Below are 19,399 nucleotides of genomic sequence, written 5' to 3' on the forward strand. Positions count from 1 at the left end.
CAACAGAGCATTTCGTATGTATCCAAGTTTTTCAGTCCTTTTTACGATTTCTCTAAATTGCCTTATGAGGCAGTGAGAAAGCTAAAATTGTACCAGGTCTACCTTTGAATAATCTAGAATTCTGAACCAAATAAGACCCATTTCCATAGTTCAAGTGCAATAAACAATAACTAGTTATATGAAAACTATCATTTCATTGCACAATTTGCTCCCATCAACACATTTTCCTGTATCTGGAAATAAGTTGAGTGAGCTACGCTCCATGACCTCAAAAGTTAAAATATGGTGGGGAAGATAGACAGGGCCTTAAAGAAGTCCAAGATGGAGGTGCCAACTTTGCATAAAAATAATAATAATGACTACCATTGGTGTCAACACCATCATGGGTATTTTATACAGATTATCTCAATAAATCTTCACAACACCCTTTACGGTAGCTACTGTCACTATTCCCATTTTACAAATGAGAGAAATGTGGCACAGAGAGGTTAAGTAACCTGCCCAAGGTCACACAGCTATTTAAGTGAGGAACTATGATTTGAACCCAGTCATCTGGCTCTAGTTGGAATTGGCAATAGACATGGGTACCAGCTTGGATTCCACCCCAGACTAGCTGGGGGTCCTTAAACAGGCTATATAACTTTTCTGAGTCTCCGTTTTCTCATCTGTAAAGTGGAGATGGCAATACCCAGCCCACAGGGTTTTATGAGGAGTATTAAACAACATGACCTTTGCAAACTGCACAGTGTTGGTGGGCTGGAAGGTATGGATGGCTGCAGAGGAAGGGATCTGGATGAATCAAGCCGGAAGCTAGCAGAGGGACTTTTCACTCTGCTGTGACTGCTTTGTGCAATCTAATCACCAAATGGCTCAGCCTGTGAAGCATCAGAACTACAAGCTATGAAGGGCAAGAAGCTACTCTGACGCCAGCAGCCTCTCGCATCCATTCACCTGTTCATACTCTGGGCCTGGGAAGGTGCTGGGATGCATCTCGAACAGGATGGACTCGCTCTCATGGAGTTTACATCCTGCAGAGAGGGATAGATTGTTACCCACCCACCCCAAAAAGTGAAAGCAAACAGTTTAATTTCAGATCCTACTAAGGGCGGCGAAGAAATCGCCTTGTGACCTGGGTAAGTCATTGGCCTAACCTTCTCTGGGGACCTCGCCCGGCATTCACAGCGCAGTTCCTTTAGTCCCGATAAGCCCGGGCGCAAGGGCATTCTGGGCCCCTCTCTCTCTTAACCCTCACCAAGACGAAAACTCTTGCCCTGTTATTTCCCAGAGAGAACGTAATAGCCCAAAGGATGCGGAACAGTGGGAAGGGGAGGAGAGTACAGCGGTTCTTCGAGACAAAAGCCCAGCCCCAGCGCCCTGGAGGAGGCTGGAACCGAGAGCGGGGCTAGGACATCCCTAACCTGCTCCCTGGCGGCTGTGCCGGGCCGGGCGCTGCGGGCGCCCACGCTGCTCGCTCGGGGTGCTCAGGGTGGGTTCAGGGACCGTCGCTGCTCTCCACTCCCAGCCGACAGGGAGCGGATGCCACTCGGCCTCCTTTCCTCTCCTCGTTCGTTTGACACCCGGGAGACAAGCCTGAAAACCGACCTGGGACCCGTTAACGACAGTTCTTGGGGCAGGGTGGGGTGCGGGCTGTCCCTCCTCGGTCCAAGCGCGGGCTCTAGGCTAAAAGGGGTCAGGAGGCTGCGCTCCAGCCCACCCTGCTCCTGGCGGCGCTGCGCCCGGCCTTGCTCCGACTGCCGGCCTCGACTCTGACAGCTCGGGGTGGCCGGGGAGCTGTCCCTCCTCCTCCTCCCGCCCCACAGGGACCCAGACGCCTCTCTGGCCTCCTCCAAGTTGCACCCCGCCAGCCGGGCGCAGAGGGAGGGCGGGATGCCGCCTCCCCAGCGCCCGGCCGTGCTCTCGGGGAGGCGGTAGCTGCGCCCGGGGGGCGGGGAGGGAGCGCCGGGGACCGGAGCGGAGGGGCAGCGGGAGCCCGGGCCTGGCAGCTCGGCTTCAAGTTTCCACCCGCGCGCGGTTGTGCAACAGCTAGAGGAGCAGGAGCCGCGGGCGCCTCGGAAAACAAGCCGAGCTCATAAACAAAGCCACGTGGCCTCCGGGCCGGGGGCCGGGCTAAGAGCAGGCGGCTCTTCCGGCAACAAAGAGCGGCGGCCAGCGGCCCGGGATAAATACCGCGGCCCGGACGGCGGCGCCGCACTCCGCCAGCCCCGCGCCCTCTGCCCTCTGCCCGCGCCGGCAATCCGCTCCGCACCCCGAAACCCGCAGCCCTCGACTCCGGTTCCCGGCAGCCCGTCCCCTCGGCGGCCCCCGCACCCCGAGCGGCGGCCCCGGGCGGCGCGTCCCCGAGGCCGCCCGGCCGGTCCCGTCCACCGGGTTGACGCGCACATCGGTGCGTCCGCACGCGGCGCCATGCCGTTCCTCGGGCAGGACTGGCGGTCCCCCGGGCAGAGCTGGGTGAAGACGGCCGATGGCTGGAAGCGCTTCCTGGATGAGAAGAGCGGCAGCTTCGTCAGCGACCTCGGCAGGTGAGCGGATGTGCCACCAACTCCCAGCCCCGCGAAGCGGTCCCGGGCTGGTGGCGGGGACGCGGGGGGCGGGTGAACGGGGGTCAGGCATGGTTGGAAGAGGATGAGGAGGAGACCCGGACCCGGGAGAGGGGAGGGAGTTGTCTGGTTTCTGCAGAGGTCGTGAGAGCACGGGATCGGGAATTGGATGTTTCTTGTTGTTCAAGGTCAGCGTGTACAAGTGGGCAGTACTTACAGAACCCTGGAATTTGAGGACAAACGCAGATATTGTCCACAAACATCCAAACTTAAGCACCCAACTGGAGGGGTCCCCTGCCTTCAGGACAACGGCGTGGCGCAGTTTGCAAGTGTGGGGGCGCGGGCGAGTGGGCCACGCGCTTCCCCCGCTGGGGTGGCGGGGCTCCCAGAGCCCAGCGCTGTAGGTACAGTCAGGTGACGGCATGGGGTGAGGGTTCCGGCCCGAGCGCCGCCAGGCTCTTCCCACGCACAGGCGACCACGGAGTGGGCTGGGAGGATGAGTAACCAGGAAGGGGCGGCCAGATGGCCCTGGGGCACCAGCTTGCAGGGCGGACTTGCTTTGGAGCGGTGGTGAGGAGTGGGGGCTGCAGAGCTGAGCAGGAGGGGAAGGAGGAGGAAGGTGAAATCCACACGTCTTCTGCTTCTGAGACGACCAACCATTTGCACCTGTTTCCTCCGTGACGCTTTGGGTTAATTTTCTTTGTACCCCTATTTCCATGGTGCCTATCAAATGCAGAAAGCCCATCTGGCTCAGCTGAGCCCCTCGAGGTCCCACCGGAGCCCTGGCTGGTGGAAAACCCGAGGCCCTCTGAACCGGGAGTTCTGCGTGGTTAACAACACAGAAGCACTGACTAAGGTCTGGAATCTGTCAGTCTGGTTCTTAACCGTTGACTTCCAGATCCCTGGCATTTGGCCCAGGTGAGGAGAGCAATGAAAGTGGGTCCAGAGGGGATCTGTGCAGCCTGGTCACCCTTGGGTGCCTTTTCTCACCCACTTTGGTTAAAACCCCTGCCCTCCCTCCTTGAATTGACTTCAATGGACAGTTTTGTAAGGGTCAGGTTCCCGCTTATAGAAACCAGTGGTTGTTTGGCCTCTTGACACTTAATTTTAAGAAAACGACCAAGAAAAGACGGTGATTTTGACAGCTTGACCTCCAGAGCCCCCCCATCTGTTTGTGATTTGTAAAGCATCAAACTCTTTGTCTCTCAGTGGGGGAAAACAAAAAACAAACAGTATTTAATCTTGAAGGCCTGTGTGACAGAGACAAGAGCATATTGACCTCTATGCTGAAGATGCCTATGGGCAGATCCTAGGCAGGTTGGGGAGCACTGCAAAGAAATTTTATTTATAGAAAATTAGATATTTACTTACAGAAAAACACTGTGGCCCTAGCTGGTTTGGCTCAGTGAATAGAGCCTTGGCCTGCAGACTGAAGGGTCCTAGGTTCAATTCCGGTCAAGGGCACATGCTGGGGTTTCGGGCTCGATCCCCAGTAGGGGGCGTGCAGGAGGCAGCTGATCAATGATTCTCCCTCTCCCTTCCTTTCTGAAGTCGACAAAAATATGTATTTTTTTAAAAAAGAAAGAAAAACACAAAGATCACCTGCTGTCACCAGACTATGTCTTTTGGGAACTCAAGTTACCAATTATTCTGTCCTGGAGAGAAGCTTGCTTCCTTCTTCCTCATTCCTCAGGAACGATGATCTCATATTTGGTACTTTATTTCTGTATAACAGTCCAGATTCTTTCTAGGGAGCCATGTCTCAGTGAGTCACCCAAATATAATTGCAGGATGCTCCTCAGTGGGAAGCAGACCACGGGGTTCAGCAGGAGAGGATTCAAAATAGAGCCTCTGGTTCATATAAATACTCCCACTGTCCCTGCTCCAGGAGATGAGATGGCATCACTCTCCTTTCCCAGTGAACAGTGGTGCCTCTCTCTCCATCCTACGGGAGACCTGAAGATAGTTTTAACTTAGCACAAACTTTAAACCCAGACTGAGATCCCTGTGCCCTTCGGAGTCTCCTTTCCTTCCTCTCATTTCACACCCTCTGAGCTAGAGCTGTGGCACTGGCTGTCATTATCACAACTGGTGATCAATATAGCGACTGCCTCTGGTTCTTTGATGAGTCAGAGTTTAGGAATCATTTGGTAGCTCCTAGCAAAGCAGCTGGCTGTTTGTTTGTGGAGTCCTGTATTTTTCCCCCCAGCAAGTGTAAACAATCCCTTCCTTACTTAGCATGAGAAGTCTGCCAACTTCTTAAAAGAGGTTGGCCTTCTGAGACCTGAGTTTAAAGTCTCAAATATCCTCACTGTTTTTGGTCTTCGTGATGTTTCTCTGTGATGTCAGGTTTGGGCTGAGTGCCTGCCGCCACAGGTGAAGTTGAATGCCTCTCCTGTTAGGAGAAAACAAAAGGCAGTCCCTTTCAAAAAGGAAAAGGGGAGGTGGGGGAAGCATTGTAAAACAGAGGACTACAGAGGCATGGTACACTTCTCTAATTCCAGGTCCCGTTCTGTGGCCTGCCCCAACAAGATCAGGGATGAAGTGTGCACGGGGACTGTTTCAGCCTGGAGCTAGTGTTTAGTGTTGACCACAGCTCCTCTGCACAGTGCACCTTCTCTGGACTCTGCTGGCCATGCTCTCTGTGATCCGAGGCCCTGGCCTCCTCCAGCCGCTGAATGTTACAAAGCCCACTGCTGCCAAGTGCCCCAAAATGAGATCATGGAGGATTTCAGATAAGCCTAAAGCAGGGCCCCTTCTCAAAAAGTTGAAACTACGCAAGACAGAGAAGGAATGACAAGTGTTAAATTTGGTGAGACAGTCCTAGCAGGTTTGGTTCAGTGGGTAGAGTGTCGGGCCACAGACTGAAGGGTCCTGGGTTCTATTCCAGTCAAGGGCATGTGCTATAGTCACAGGCTCACCCCTGGCCCTGGTCAGGGCGAGTGCGGAAGGCAACCAGTCAATGTGTCTCTGACACATCGATATTTCTCTCTCTCTCTGTCTCTCCCCCTCCCTTCCACTCTCTCTAAAAATCAATGGGGAAAATATCCTCGGGTGAGGATTAACAATAAATAAATAAATAATAAAATCTCAAAACAAAACAAAAAATTTGGTGAGACATATTTAAAATTCAAGGAAAAGAGCTCAGAATGAGTTGGGTGATCCAAGAATGTTTCAAGGAAGTGCTGGTGGAGGCACCTGAGACAGCCCTTCTCACCAACAACCCCCCTCCCTACCCTCATCCACCCCCAAATGAGTAATCTCAGCTGAGCCACAGCCACCCTTGTCCAGGCCTCCAGTCCTGCAGTCAAAAAGTTTAATGTTGCCCTAACCGGTTTGGCTCAGTGGATAGAGCGTCGTCCTGTGGACTGAAGGGTCCCAGGTTCCATTCCAGTCAAGGGCATGTACCTTGGTTGCAGGCACATCCCCAGTGGGGGGTGTGCAGGAGGCAGCTGATCGATGTGTCTCTCTCATTGATGTTTCTAACTCTCTATCCCTCTCCCTTCCTCTCTGTAAAAAATCAATAAAATATATATTTTTAAAAAGTTTAATGTTGCTTTCCAGTATAGCTAAGGCTGAACCAGGAAGCAGGAAGTTTACCTTGGTGCCCTGGATGAGAAGGGCATAAGAAAAGAAAAATAATAGTTAAGATTTTTATGAGTGCTTACTGTGAGCAAGGCTCTGTTCTGAGAGCTTTATACATACACTAAGCAGGTTTTTTTACCATGCAATCCCTGTACTAACCATATACATTTGACAATTTGGGTATGTAACAAGGCAAACGAGCATAGAAATCTCATTGGCCTTCATCTACAACTGAGCCCTTCAGAGCAGCCACTGCTTTCTTAAATGGCCTGTTGTTGCAAAGAAAGTGAGAAATAAGGCTTGTGCTTTTCTGCCCCTCCCTTTATCTCTGCTGCCAAAATAATCTTATTTTGAAATCTTTCCACCTTTTCTAAAGTTGTCTTCGAGTATCTTGGAATGTGTGATGATATTATAAGGCTGGGAGAGGCCTTCTTTCTTATTCTAGGCCTGTGCCTATACAAATCAGCAATAGTAAGAAGTGACTACAAAATAGCAACTTACTGGCTGTGATTGAAGCAAGCAACCTCCTTCAATGGTTTTGCTTTTTAAAAATAAATAAATAAATAAATAAATAAATGTCACGGGTTCCAGAATGGTGGTGGCTATTCTTGTTAAAAAAAATAAAATAAAATAAAATTCTGTTGTAATTTCCCATTGGCTTTGCATATCCTTGAAATGGACATAATTGAACTCTCAAAATAGTCTCTGAGTATATTATTGCTTAAAAGAAAACATATACGCAGGCAACATAAATAAACCCCATAACCGTACTTTCTAGACCTTCCCTCGGGGGTCCCAGAACCTAATGACCAAGAGAAAAATACACGGTTTCCGCTTTGGTTCAAGCTTCTCTACATTCTGCAGTGAGAGAGCATCATCAGTTATGTCAAATTCTTCTGAAACTAGCCTTGGGAATGACTCACGCAGGCTTAACGCAGGTTATTGTCGTTTCCTTGAGGAAAGCAAAGGCTTGAATTTTTTTTTTTTCGGGAATGTTTTCAATTAGAAAGGAATCAGGTGAAATATAAATATTTAAAATTTCTGAGGCAAGGTCACAGTCTGTGGCCCAGGCTCTGAGATTTTTCTGCTCTACCTCCAGGTATGATCCAGAATAACACAGCTTTGTTTTATATGTGGAATGTAAGCTCTCGGGTTTTGCTGGTGGTGCATGTGTGTGCTTCCTTTCAAAAGAAGCACACAGAACGGCCTCGCTGCTTCCTAAAGCTGTTCTCAGCCTTCGTGCATCATGGATCGGTCAAGTGACTTTCCATTTTCCCCTTCTCCTCAACCTTGATTGGAATTTCTTAAGTTAGCTTTAAGGACTCAGAGTTCTGCCCTCCCTTTGTTCTGCCCCTCTTCTGCCGCAAGTGGACAAACACACACTCCTGTGTGACACAAAGCTGGCCCGGAACATTCACCCTCGGCCTACGGGAGAAAGTACCTCCAAGAGAGGACATTTCTACAGCAATCTCTCTGAAACCTAAAAACACCCTGACTCTCTGAATGAAAAGGAGAAGGCTAAAGATATTAGGAAGCGCAGTAAATGGTATTAAGCAGGGCCTTCCAAGGGAAGGTTAACAAACGATTGGTTATCCATCAAGCTTATCCTGATGGGTCTAGAGACACTGAGTATGTTGTTGGTATTGTCACGTGCAAGCATTTTAGCAAGTTACTCATTGTACTCATTGAAGTGCTATTTGAGAGACCATTGTAACAACAGGGGACTGGAACTTGCTTCAAACCCTCTTTTCTACCATTTACACAATGTCCACAGATTGGAGAAATACAGATGTGTCTGATTTAACTCAATCGGTGTTTGTCCAAAAAAAGATATAAATCAAATCACATTTTAAGTTTAGCAGAGGAACTCAGGGAATTGTAAAGGACTCTAATATATTGGTGGTGTAGTTTTTTTAAAACCTAATTTATGTTTTACTTCTTGGCATTCTATAACCTACCTTGCGTATACCTACATATCTCATGGGAGTTGGGAGAGTTGGGAACCTACCTTCCCATTCTACCTCAGTGTTTCTCCTGCTTCCCTTCTGTGGAAACGCTGCAGAGGTTGACCTTGAAGGGACATTGTATAGTAGGTCAGAACTCGGTCAGTCCTCCCTAATGATGGCTCAGCCTACGAGGGAACAATCCACGTGACCCAGGTTGACCCTGCGATTCCTCCAGTGACCTGGGACTTGGGCAGTTCTGTCTTTTCGGCCCTTTTGAATGTATGAATTGTGAACTCAGCTCGTTTCCTTTGGGATCCAAGGTCCTCACCTCGAAACATGACACCAGGTGTTAGTCCATTACGTGAAAACTAAACAACTAGCTCGGTTCACAAATCATCTCCTAGAAATGGAGTTTGCAAGTCGGATTTTTGTAAATGTGATCACGTTTTCAAGGCTTAGAGAGGCATGCTAGTTAAAAGCAGCTTGGGTGCACTTTCAGTAGGAGAATTGTATGGTAGGTGAATTCTATCTTTTTGAAAAACGGCTTGGGGTAGGGACTTTTGCAAAAGGAGGGCATTGTGCATTACAGGGATACCAGTAATGGCCCCTCTCCCACTCCCTCCATTCATCCTGTGTGCTTAAAGTAATATTGTAGAGCCCTGTGTGGAGAGTGCAGGGCTGTGTGTCAAATACAATGGCAGGCACTGTTGGGAATTCAAAAGCAGCAGCAGCCCCCATCCCTGCCTTCCACTGAGATGTGACAATATCTGATCCTGAAAGAGGGATGTCTGTGCCTGGAGAGACCTCTTTGGAGGGGTATTTATTGTTGTGTTTGAGAAGCGTGTTTTATAACCAGTCAGCTACTTAGGGAAACAGCTCATGTTAAAGTATAGCCGTGACAGCACTTCCCCTCTCATCTTGTTTTTCCTAGCTACTGCAACAAGGAAGTGTACAACAAGGAGAATCTTTTCAACAGCCTCAACTATGACGTGGCGGCCAAGAAGAGAAAGAAGGACATGCTGAACTGCAAAACCAAAACTCAGTGTAAGCCCTTCGTTTTGAACTTGGGGACACTGTTTGAAGATGTTATGGTTGGCTTGGGGGGGGGGGGGGGGGCGGGGAGTAATCACACCTCCTGTTAAGACATCTGCCTCGATGTTTACCGTGTCATTGCCGGAGGATGCTGGGATCTTTGCACTCAGAAACCTGTCTATGCATTTTATGAGCAAGATGAACGTGTTCTTTATAGTCTTGTTTATACAGTCAGTTGCTAGCTGGGGTGTTTTTTTCCCGCTTGTCACTTATATTTGACATAGTTAATTTAGTTATGATACAGCGATAAGGTCAGCTGAGTCAATTCCAGAGCATGCTTTTATTTTGAACTGTTTTGAGGCTTTGAAAATGGATTTGTTTCTCCCTCTTTCCTTGTATAAATATTAGTAACATTTCTAGATGCTGTACATGAGTGTCAAAGGAGAGTGTAAAGTTCTATTAATAAGCAGGAATTACAGATCTTTAGTTTAATCCATCTGCACTGCATAGTTCCCGTGTGTTATCTGTTTTATGTCTACTTTTTATGACCTTGCATAAGTTGTAGGCTTGGCATATAAAACAAACTTGTACTTGGGCATTAGATTTTTTTTTTAATTTGGAGCTATGAGACATTAAATTTGAGTGTCAAAGATCTGGAGTGCTTCAGACAAAGTAAATTGTAACTCAGTATCTATACACTGCAGAAATTAGGCATTTGCAGCCTCTTAGATTGTCAGTAGAGTTGTGTGTGTGTGTGTGTGTGTGTGTGTGTGTGTGGTCGAAACTTTTTACACTCTGAGATAAATGAAAAAGAAACAAGTTTACAATCTTGGGCATGTTCAAACTGGGTATGTTTTCTTATTGTCTCTGTAGATTTTCACCAAGAAAAATGGATCTATGTTCACAAAGGAAGTACTAAAGAGGTGAGCATCATCTGTTATTAAAGAGTACGCTTAGCTTTACGCCTTTCCTGACAGAGTGGGGGGAAATTGAGCAACAGTGTTATTTCAAATCATGACTGTCTTCTGGGGTGTGGGTGATGGTGACAAGCAGCCCACTAACTAGCCAACCATGAGAATCTAGGGCTCCAGAGAGAGAGAAGCAAAAGTCACTAGTTGCCCCCTGCCCCCAGTCATTCAGTAAGATAATGTATGTAAAAATATGTATAAAGATGCCCACCTCAAATATATTATTATGAAGCCCTGGTCTCTTTGCCTCAACACAGTGCCTCCTTTTTGTTCTAAGATCACTTTAGATTTCTACTCAGTTAAGTTTTAGCCCTGGAAGAGCTAATCACTAAATAGAGCAGAATATTTTTTGCCTGATCCCTGTGAGGCACCGAGCTAGATGTACTAGTAGAAGGGGACCAAACTATAATTACCACACTTGATGGCACTTTATATAACTCTTAGTGCATACTTTCTCTCTGCACAGGAAGTATTTGCTCAGACAACTAGGATACAAGGCAGTAGGAGAGAATGATGGACTTTCTATCATTGGAGAACATCTGGTTCCCTCTGTGATCTGAGACCCCGAAGGGTCAGTGAGGCACCCAGATACCCAGAGCTGAGCTGGGACTATGAGTCAGTTCTCTCTACTCCCAGTTCCTTATGGGTTCGTAGGTCAAAGATCAAAACTTCTTTTTAAAAAATATATATGTTCTCTGCATCTGGATGTGGTGGATGGGAGCTACACTGATTAATTTGTGCAGTTATTCAGTTAATATTCAAGAAAAAATATTAATGTTTATTAAAATGTTCTATTATATTATTTTATATTTATTTCAGCCCTTTGTATTCAGCATGTCTCTGTTGAAATAAACCTACGTTTCTATAAAATATATATATATGTTTTCATTGATTTTAGAGAGAGGGGAAGGAAGAGGGATAGAGAGATAGCAACATTGATGAAAAAGAGACATTGACTGGCTGCCTCCTGCACACTCCCTACTGGGGATTGAGCCCGTAGCCCGGCATGCGCCCTGACCGGGGAATGGAACCATGACCTCCTGGTTCATGGGCCAACGCTCAACCACTGAGCCACACCTGCTGGGCCAAAACTTTTTGCTTCTTCATGAAGCCTTAAACACCCTTCTGATGATCAAATTGAGAAAGCACTGGCGATGCGAGGCGAGGTAGCAGGCAGAGTCGGCAGGTAGGCCTGCTGCTCCTCCCAGGAGTGTGTTACCATGAGCAGCTGCCACCGTCTCACACATCACACATCCAGCTCCGAGCCTTTCCTTGATGAGCAGCTACTTATGAATTTCCCCAGCTACTCTGTGCAGGGAACAAGGGCCCAAATGGTTCAAGTCACAAAGAGGGGTGTTAACCTGTGAGTCACTGACCGAAGCAGCTGCCAGCTCCACTACCCCCATATTTGTGGCTCTCAGGGGGTTCCCAGAAAAGGCATGTCATGGCACAAGAAAGGAGGAAATGGTCATGGTTACCTAGGACAGGCACCAAGTGTATTCTGTCCAGTCCGGGTGGATTGTTCTGGAATAACCTCCGCATCCCTCTCCTCATGTTCAGCGCCATGGTTACTGCACGTTGGGGGAAGCTTTCAACAGGCTGGACTTTTCCACCGCCATTCTGGACTCCAGAAGGTTTAACTACGTCGTCCGGGTAAGTCCCAGGAACCCGAAGGCTGACCCAGCCTCTCTCTCTCAAGTTGTATTGTCTTTTCGGGTTGTCTACAAGTAGTTTCCCCAAAGAAGTGACTTTTTAGGACCCTGAGAACTTTGAGGAAAGCAGAAATGGACTCCTCAACTTCCCCCTTCCCGACGTACTTCTTATGTGGGTTGTTGGGGTGTCCCTGAGATTGGCCCCAATAGAGGACAGAGGGCAGATGGGATGCCAGGATGCTTAGGGAGCCACTCCCAGCCCCCGTGGGTAAAGGGGAGCACGCTGCAGCCAGCAACATTAGCGAGAGAGAACTGAGCAGTAAGCAAGCCATAAAGCACCTTGGCTGGTTTTGAAAACCTTCTGCACATCTGACTCTTCTCACGATCCAACTCCTTGACCCACTGCAGCTGCCTCTAGGTGAGCCCAAGGCTTTCTGGGTTCAGACCACAACAGTGGATGAGTTCAAAGCACCTCAGTGCTTCTTTCCCGTAACTCCATCCTACCGCCACCCTCATATGATAACAGTAGCCACTCCTGTGTTTACCTGAAACTACCTGTCGGGGTCAGTTGCTTTCCCTTTGTTTTTAATGAGCTTTCTCGAAATACCAATGATGATGATGGTCAAGCAAGTAAGTCTAGCCATGGCCTCCAAGTCAGGGATTCTTCTTAATTGGTTTATCATTGTGCGTTTTTGTCAGTGGTGCAGCCTGGGAGGTGGTAGCTGTTTGGATTTTAGGCTCAGGAGTAGGAGGGAACGTGGGTGTTGGTAGGTTTGGTTTTTATTTTCTTCTTCCCGGGTTGTTGTGCTCCTCCGTGCCATGTCATTGAGTCAGATGATTGCGAAGGCTCAGCCAGAGCGATGACATTCAGGCCCCCCTGAGGCCCGGATCCTTCACCTGTCATCTGGGCAGATGCAGGGCTGCCGTCCCAGCTGACCTGATGAGAACCCAGGCCTCCTTAGAGGGAGGAGCTCTGAGCTGAGCCGGGGCCACATGAGCAGATCTGTCCACTCTTCAGCTGAGCCCTTATTCCAATCCAAAAGGGTTGAAAATAGGAGCCCATCTCGATGAAACGTTCGTGTCGTTCGGTGTGACTCTGTCACTTCAGGGAGGTCACTGCGGCCTGCAGCCAGTGCAGGCTGGTTGGAGACAGGCCAGGAAGATCTGGACACTGTTGCTAAGAATATGAATAGTTTCCATCCTCTCAGTGTTGGAGCCAGACACCCAGATCTGGCGTCTTCGTTACAAACTGGTCAGCAACATGGCCAGTTTTCAGATGGTTCTCCTTCCCACCTGTTATTCCTTTCACAAGAAAGAGAGTTACAGAAAGGAGCCAGGATCAGAACAAGGAAAATCTATTTCATGCAATCATGCATTATCGTCCTTTATCCTTTCAATAACCCTACAAAAGTGTAGGTACTTTTTAAAAAATATATATTTTATTGATTTTTTACAGAGAGGAAGGGAAAAGGATAGAGAGTTAGAAACATCAATGAGAGAGAAACATCTATCAGCTGCCTCCTGCACACCCCCTACTGGGGATATACCCGCAACCAAGGTACATGCCCTCAGCCGGAATCGAACCTGGGACCCTTCAGTCCGCAGGCCGACGTTCTATCCACTGAGCCAAACCGGTTAGGGCAAAGTGTAGGTACTTTTATTATCTCTGTTTAAACAAATGGAGGTGTAGCCCAGCAGGCGTGGCTCAGTGGTTGAGCATTGACCTATGAACCAGGAGGTCACGGTTCAATTCATGGTCAGGGCACATGCCCAGGTTGAGGGCTCGATCACCAGTGTGGGGCATGCAGGATGCAGCCAATCAATGATTCTCTCTCATCATTGATGTCTCTATCTCTTTCTCTCCCTCTCCTTTCCTCTCTGAAGTTAATAAAAATATATTTTTTAAAATAAACAAATGGAGGTGTAGCAAGATAAAATGAATTTTCCAAGGTCATGAAGTTACATAAGTACAAAAGGAGGATCTGAAGCCAGCGCAGTCCACAGTAAGTTTTATGTAAGCAGAGGACTGTCAGTAAAATGGCCCGGGGTCAGCGGATCGAAAGCTCCTACCACCTTCACTGTTTCAGCCTCTCCAAGACTCAGTTTCCCCCTCTGTAAGATTACAGAACAGCCTCAGCTGCACCGGATGGCTGTGAAACTCAGTAATGCATTATATATGGAAATAGTCTGCGGACCAGAAACTATTATGCAAAGTCAGCTACTGATATTTACTAGTATTGTTAAGTTGATAAAAATGGTTTTTCTACTTTAAAAATAATAAGTAGGAGATCTTGCAGTTGATTAAGACTCAGCACAAAGCACTTGTGTCTGGTAGTGTCTAATTGCAAACTGTCTCATGAGCACTTTCTCTGCAATAATTTTGAAGTTAGAGAAACTGCCCAATGCTTTCAGAGTTGTTAGGTTCAGAAGTAGTGGAAAAATATTACTGTTTTGGAAAGAACAATCTTTTTTTTTCCCCTTCACTGTCAGAGCCCTCTGTAATTTGAGAAATAATATGTTATTTTTATGAAGAGCTTAAAACAATTTAATGATAGGCACTGCATTTTGAGGCTTTCTTCTGAGGAACTCAATACACTTCTCGTATATTCTTCTTATCCTTAAACCAACTTTGCGAAGTGGCTTGCCAGTATCTTCTCCCCATTTACTACTTCGACCTAATGGTTTCTTGATGCTGCAGTGATTTCTTAGTTCCAGTAAGAAGCTGAACCAACTTTGAAGGCCTTAAAAAATTGTCTTATTCTCTTTAAAGGCAAAGTCCATTTTTTTAAATATGTTGTGTACATGCTGGCTGACATCTCCAGAAGAAGAGACGCAGAAGGAATCAAAGAGATGGCCAACGCTGCTATCTCAAAATGTTATAATTTTGAATAGTCAGCACAGGAATTTGTGGAAATTTCGAAACCAAACATTTTGAATATAAATTGGCAGAGGTTTTATATATTTTTTTAAAATATATTTTATTGATTTTTTTACAGAGAGGAAAGGAGAGGGATAGAGAGTCAGAAACATCTATCAGCTGCCTCCTGCATACCCCCTACTGGGGATGTGCTCGCAACCAAGGTACATGCCCTTGACCAGAATCGAACCTGGGACCCTTCAGTCCACAGGCTGACGCTCCACTGAGCCAAACCGGTTAGGGCAGGTTTTATATATTTTTAATATAAATTGCATTTGTACCAGAACTGAATTCAAGCTACACCTATTGACATCATCCCCTTCCCCACACACACCCAATGGCTTGAATACTATTTTAACTGTGGGTTTTAAAGATGATTTAAAGTCTTTAGAAGCAGCAACTGACTCATTTATGAATGGTCATTTTTTAAGAAATTGTTTACACCATGCCTCAAGACCAACACATTTTGGAAATTCCCCTTGTCGGGGGCGTGACTGGAGAGGATTCCAGGAGCTGGGCCGGTGGCGGGGCTCAAACTGGGTAACCACAGGAGGGAAGTGCTGACTGACTCACCCAGGGCCCAGAGAAAGTGAGGATCCAGTAAACTGGGAGGGGTTCAGAGACCACACACTGCTCATGGCTCCATGAAGGGAGCCTGCTGTGACCGTGGCCCCAACCCTGGCTGCGTGTTAGAATCACCTGTGAAGCTGGTCGACAGAAGGCCACCTCAGCTGTGGCTGATGGCATTGGCTGAAGGGGTGCCCGGCATTGCTATGCAAATGTATCCACCAGGTGATCCCAGTGTGTTTTCAAGTTTGCAAACCAGCTCAGGAACTACGTGGGGGCCCAAATGGTATATTTTGCACACGAGGTTTTTAAATAGATCGTGAGGCAGGCACACGGGATGCTTTAATGTCAGGGTGGCCTGTGACCTGGTCCTCCCAGCTCTCTCTGTGGAATGAGACTGTGACCACGTTGGGGGTCACCACAGATGCTGTGTACAGACCAGGAATGTCCTAGAGAACCTTGCCTACCAGTTTCCTGACTGGGATGAACTGACCCCCATAGCTAGCGGATCAGGAAGGACAAACGAAAGCTGCCCACTCTCTCTGTCCCTCTGCAGCAGAGAATCACAACCTAAACCCATGCATGTTCTTATTTTGTCCCTGCATCACCACCCCAAGTCCATTTGGATATTTCCAGCAAGTTATGCATTCCTACCACCTCCTAAAAGTCTCTTCCAAAAACATGTTTTAGTTTAAGTTGACTGGTGGTTTGGCAAACAAAGGCTGAAATAGGGCACCATGACTCAAATGCAAACCCAATGCCTTCAATTAAGGGCGTGCTGTTGCCAAGCCCCTGGGAGGGCGTGATGTGCATGGGCAGCCAGCCCCTCTGCCACTGTGACCTTGGATTAATTTAGTGCTGCACACACTCGGCGGCTGGCCTCCCTTTGATGGAGGGTGGCCTCTGCCTCTTGGGTCTTAAAATTGATGTTATCTTTTTCCATTGCGACTGAGAAGCTGGGATGAAGGGAAGGTGTCCAGCCCTCAATGGCAACAGAGTCAAAATCGAAGAGCCATGAGCCCATTTAAAAACGGCTCACAGAAATGGTGGGGGATCGTGAGAACCCACTGCAGGGCACCATCAGTGAGGGCACAGGGCTGTCCGGCAGTGACTGGCCATCAGACTGCTAGTGATTTCCCAGGACAAAGTCTGCATGTCTTGGAATTCCTGGCCTTCTCAGTCAGAGTGAGCACTGAGACAAGCAGAACCTGCTACGTGTGGGAGCCCACAGAAGTGAGGAAGCGCATGTAGAAGTGGGGGGCTGGCTACCTGAAGAAGTGAGGGTGCCCACACAACCACAGGAGTCATTGCAGAAGTAGGAGGGTTCCCACAGAAGTGGGGGCACCCAAAGAAACAGGGGAAGGCTGACAGACGAGATAGCGGCGTTTTTGACCATGGACCCCTAACAGTAAATAAATATGAAAACATGTGCTGTCCGTGTATGTCTACTCATGAATTCAGCTGTAAATCACATACTTATAGAAGGTGCTGATAGTGGTCTCTCCCGTTGTGTTGCTGTGAGAATTAAACTGAATACAAACAAGTAAAAGGCATTCCAACAGTGCCTGGTACATGGTATCAGTTGTTGCTGTTACTATTATCTTTAGGGTCCTAATTACAGGCATCAGAAAACTCTCAAAAATGGAAATTAAAGGTGAAATAAAATATAGAGATTGATTTTTAAAATTCTTTCCCATCCTGCTTTGGAGACTGCTGGATCAAAGTGTGCCTGTTTTTTGTATGACGTTTTTCTTGAGGACTCAGAATCTAAACATATCCCACCACAGGTCCAGAAGTATATTTCAGACTAAAAGTCTACCTAGGTTTCTAGGCTAACCCGGGTGCTCAATACAGGGGTATGCTACACTGGACAGGTGAGCGGAGTTTTAAGTGCCTGTTCGGCAGACTTTTCTCCCAGTCATGGAGGGAGGCCCCGAGAGCATCTGACACTGTGTTCTGAGTTGCTGTGATTGAGGGTAGGACAGAGGTTTATTTTACGTCTGTGACCTAGGACCCGAAGGCCCCTGGAGTCCACTGAAGAAAGAGCTCTCCAATGGCCAGGAGTTGGCAGCATCCTCCTGCCGGGTCCCCATACCTAGCAAATTATTTGGGGCGAAGGCTTTCGACTCCCTAAACTGTATTGTAAACCCATAACCCTTCCCTGGTAAATCCATAACCGTATCCCTAGCGTTGCCATAGCCATTTGAGAATCATGTAGGACCTGGCCCCTGCTTGTCAGGAGCTTCTGGGCTACTTTGGGGAACAAGGTACAGCTACTGAAGTGGCAAGTTGAGTCTGGTCCCGTTTGAAGCATGGAGGGGGGAGCACTGGAGACAGCATCTATCTTGGAAGAGGTAGAACCCGAGTGTCTCCTTCCTTGAAAGATGGCCAGGTGCAGAGGAAGGTGGAAGGCTTTGCAAGGACAAATGTCCCAAAGAGAAACCTGAGATGGGGAAGAACAGAAGTGGAAGGGAGTGATGGTGGGCCCAGGGCTGAGAGCCATGTGACATCCAACCTCGTAGAATCAGAGGGTAGAGGTGAGGGGCGCTGGAGTAGATGGGGAGTCCAACTTAAGCAGGGTCATTGAGTCACACAGAGCTGTTCAGACTGATGCAACAGAGAGCAGGACGCCATTGCAAGTTCAAAAATATCTGGATGGATGGAAGGCAGAGGCAAGTTTCTCTCGGCCGAGAATACAATTAATCCGTGTAAACTTGGCCCTCCTTCTTAGGATCTTAACGCCCTCAGTTAGAGAGATGTTTCACTTGCAAATAATATTTACCCAGCCTTGACATGCCTGCAGATGATTAATGTAGCTGAAAAGTTTCTCTCTTCCAGCTTGTCAGTGTTCAAGCTCAACGTCAGGACAAAACTTTCCAGGTTTTTAACTTGTTTTAAATTTTATTTACCCATTAAATAAAGTACAGAGCACGCGGTGCAGGCAGAGGCATTGCCTGATGTAACCAGGAGTTTATTGCAAGAAACATTATCTTCCTGTAGGTACTGGGGCTGTGAGAAATGGCAGGGGCTTTCTTGAAGCTGCTTTTCTACCTCTGATAATCCCGTGGCATGTTTTCCAATCAGACTTAGAATTCAACGTGCAGAGCACACTGTCATAGGAGATGGAGGGATTTGGGGATAAATTTATGTTCTTCATAGTCTATGCGAAATGGACTGTACTTAGGCAATAGCCTGATGGTTAACCTTGGTGTGGTTTTGTTTCAAACTAATAGGTAGGGCAGCTGCTATTTGTTGTTGATGCTTCTGAAGCCCCCATTATTTAGTGACCCTTGAGATCTCAGCTGCTTGCCCTCCTGGAAAGTCTCTGTGATATGTTTGCATTGTAAGTAGAGGGTAGAGGTGGGGCATCAGCCTGGGACCAGACCCCATATGGATGCCAGCCTGACAGTTCAGACCATCTACCATTGACCTTGATTGTGTCATTTGACCATGTGAGGAGCCACCTCCTCTAGAGCAGGAGGAATTCGGGTATATTGTTTCCCAGGTCCCTTCCAGCTATAACACTCCTTGATTCTAATCTCATGTATTAACAAACAAATACTGGGTGAGCACTACCTTGTGCCAGATTGGGGTGGAGGGATAAACAAAACAATGCCTGCTGTCTTGAGAGTCAGATCCCAACTAAACAATTAGTAAGTAAACAAGTTCATGCCAGATATGTATAAGATGGAACAAGGAAGAACAATGAAACCACAGTAAGACAAAGATGGTTACTGGGAGGTTTCCATATAGGATGGTGATGGCGGAAGGTGGCTCTGGGCAGGTGACATTTGAACTGAGACCTGAGGGATGGGATGGAGCCAGCTTGTGAAGACAGGCAAGGGCGAAGGCTGGGAGGGGGGAATGAGCCTGTCCGGGGAACCTATGGCAGGCTGTGTGGCCGGAGCGGAACGAACTGGGGAAGCACTGTGTACAGTGAGGCTAGCAAAGGAGCAAGAACCAGATCAGGGAGGACCTTGCCATTCATGGGAAGAAGATTGGATTTCTTTTTTTAAGTGCAAAGGGAAGCCATTTGAGGGTTCCAAGCAGAGAAGTGACATGAACTGATTCACTGGTTAAAGATAAACTGAAGGGAAGAGAAGAGAGGAAACCTGCTTTTTCTGTGGGTAACGCGAGGTAGGAGGGAAATCTCTTTTCTGCCCATTCATCTTCA

The 19,399-nt window shown here is 47.7% G+C and overlaps 1 protein-coding gene across 1 annotated transcript in view; it reads left to right on the top strand.

The window, feature by feature from the left end:
* Positions 1-2,151: 2,151 nt before the first annotated feature.
* Positions 2,152-19,399, top strand: part of FBXO32 (F-box protein 32) — a 35,693-nt gene continuing 18,445 nt past the window's right edge. Inside the window, exons 1-4 of the mRNA XM_070392380.1 lie at positions 2,152-2,540; positions 9,021-9,133; positions 9,995-10,044; positions 11,650-11,742. Of these exons, the coding sequence (XP_070248481.1) occupies positions 2,425-2,540; positions 9,021-9,133; positions 9,995-10,044; positions 11,650-11,742 (372 nt within the window). The 5' untranslated portion in view covers positions 2,152-2,424. The remainder of the gene's footprint in view (positions 2,541-9,020; positions 9,134-9,994; positions 10,045-11,649; positions 11,743-19,399) is intronic.

Source organism: Myotis yumanensis, unplaced genomic scaffold (assembly GCF_028538775.1).
Source record: "Myotis yumanensis isolate MYYU_CA2020_CCGP unplaced genomic scaffold, mMyoYum1.0.hap1 SCAF_15, whole genome shotgun sequence".
Classification (NCBI taxonomy): domain Eukaryota; kingdom Metazoa; phylum Chordata; class Mammalia; order Chiroptera; family Vespertilionidae; genus Myotis; species Myotis yumanensis.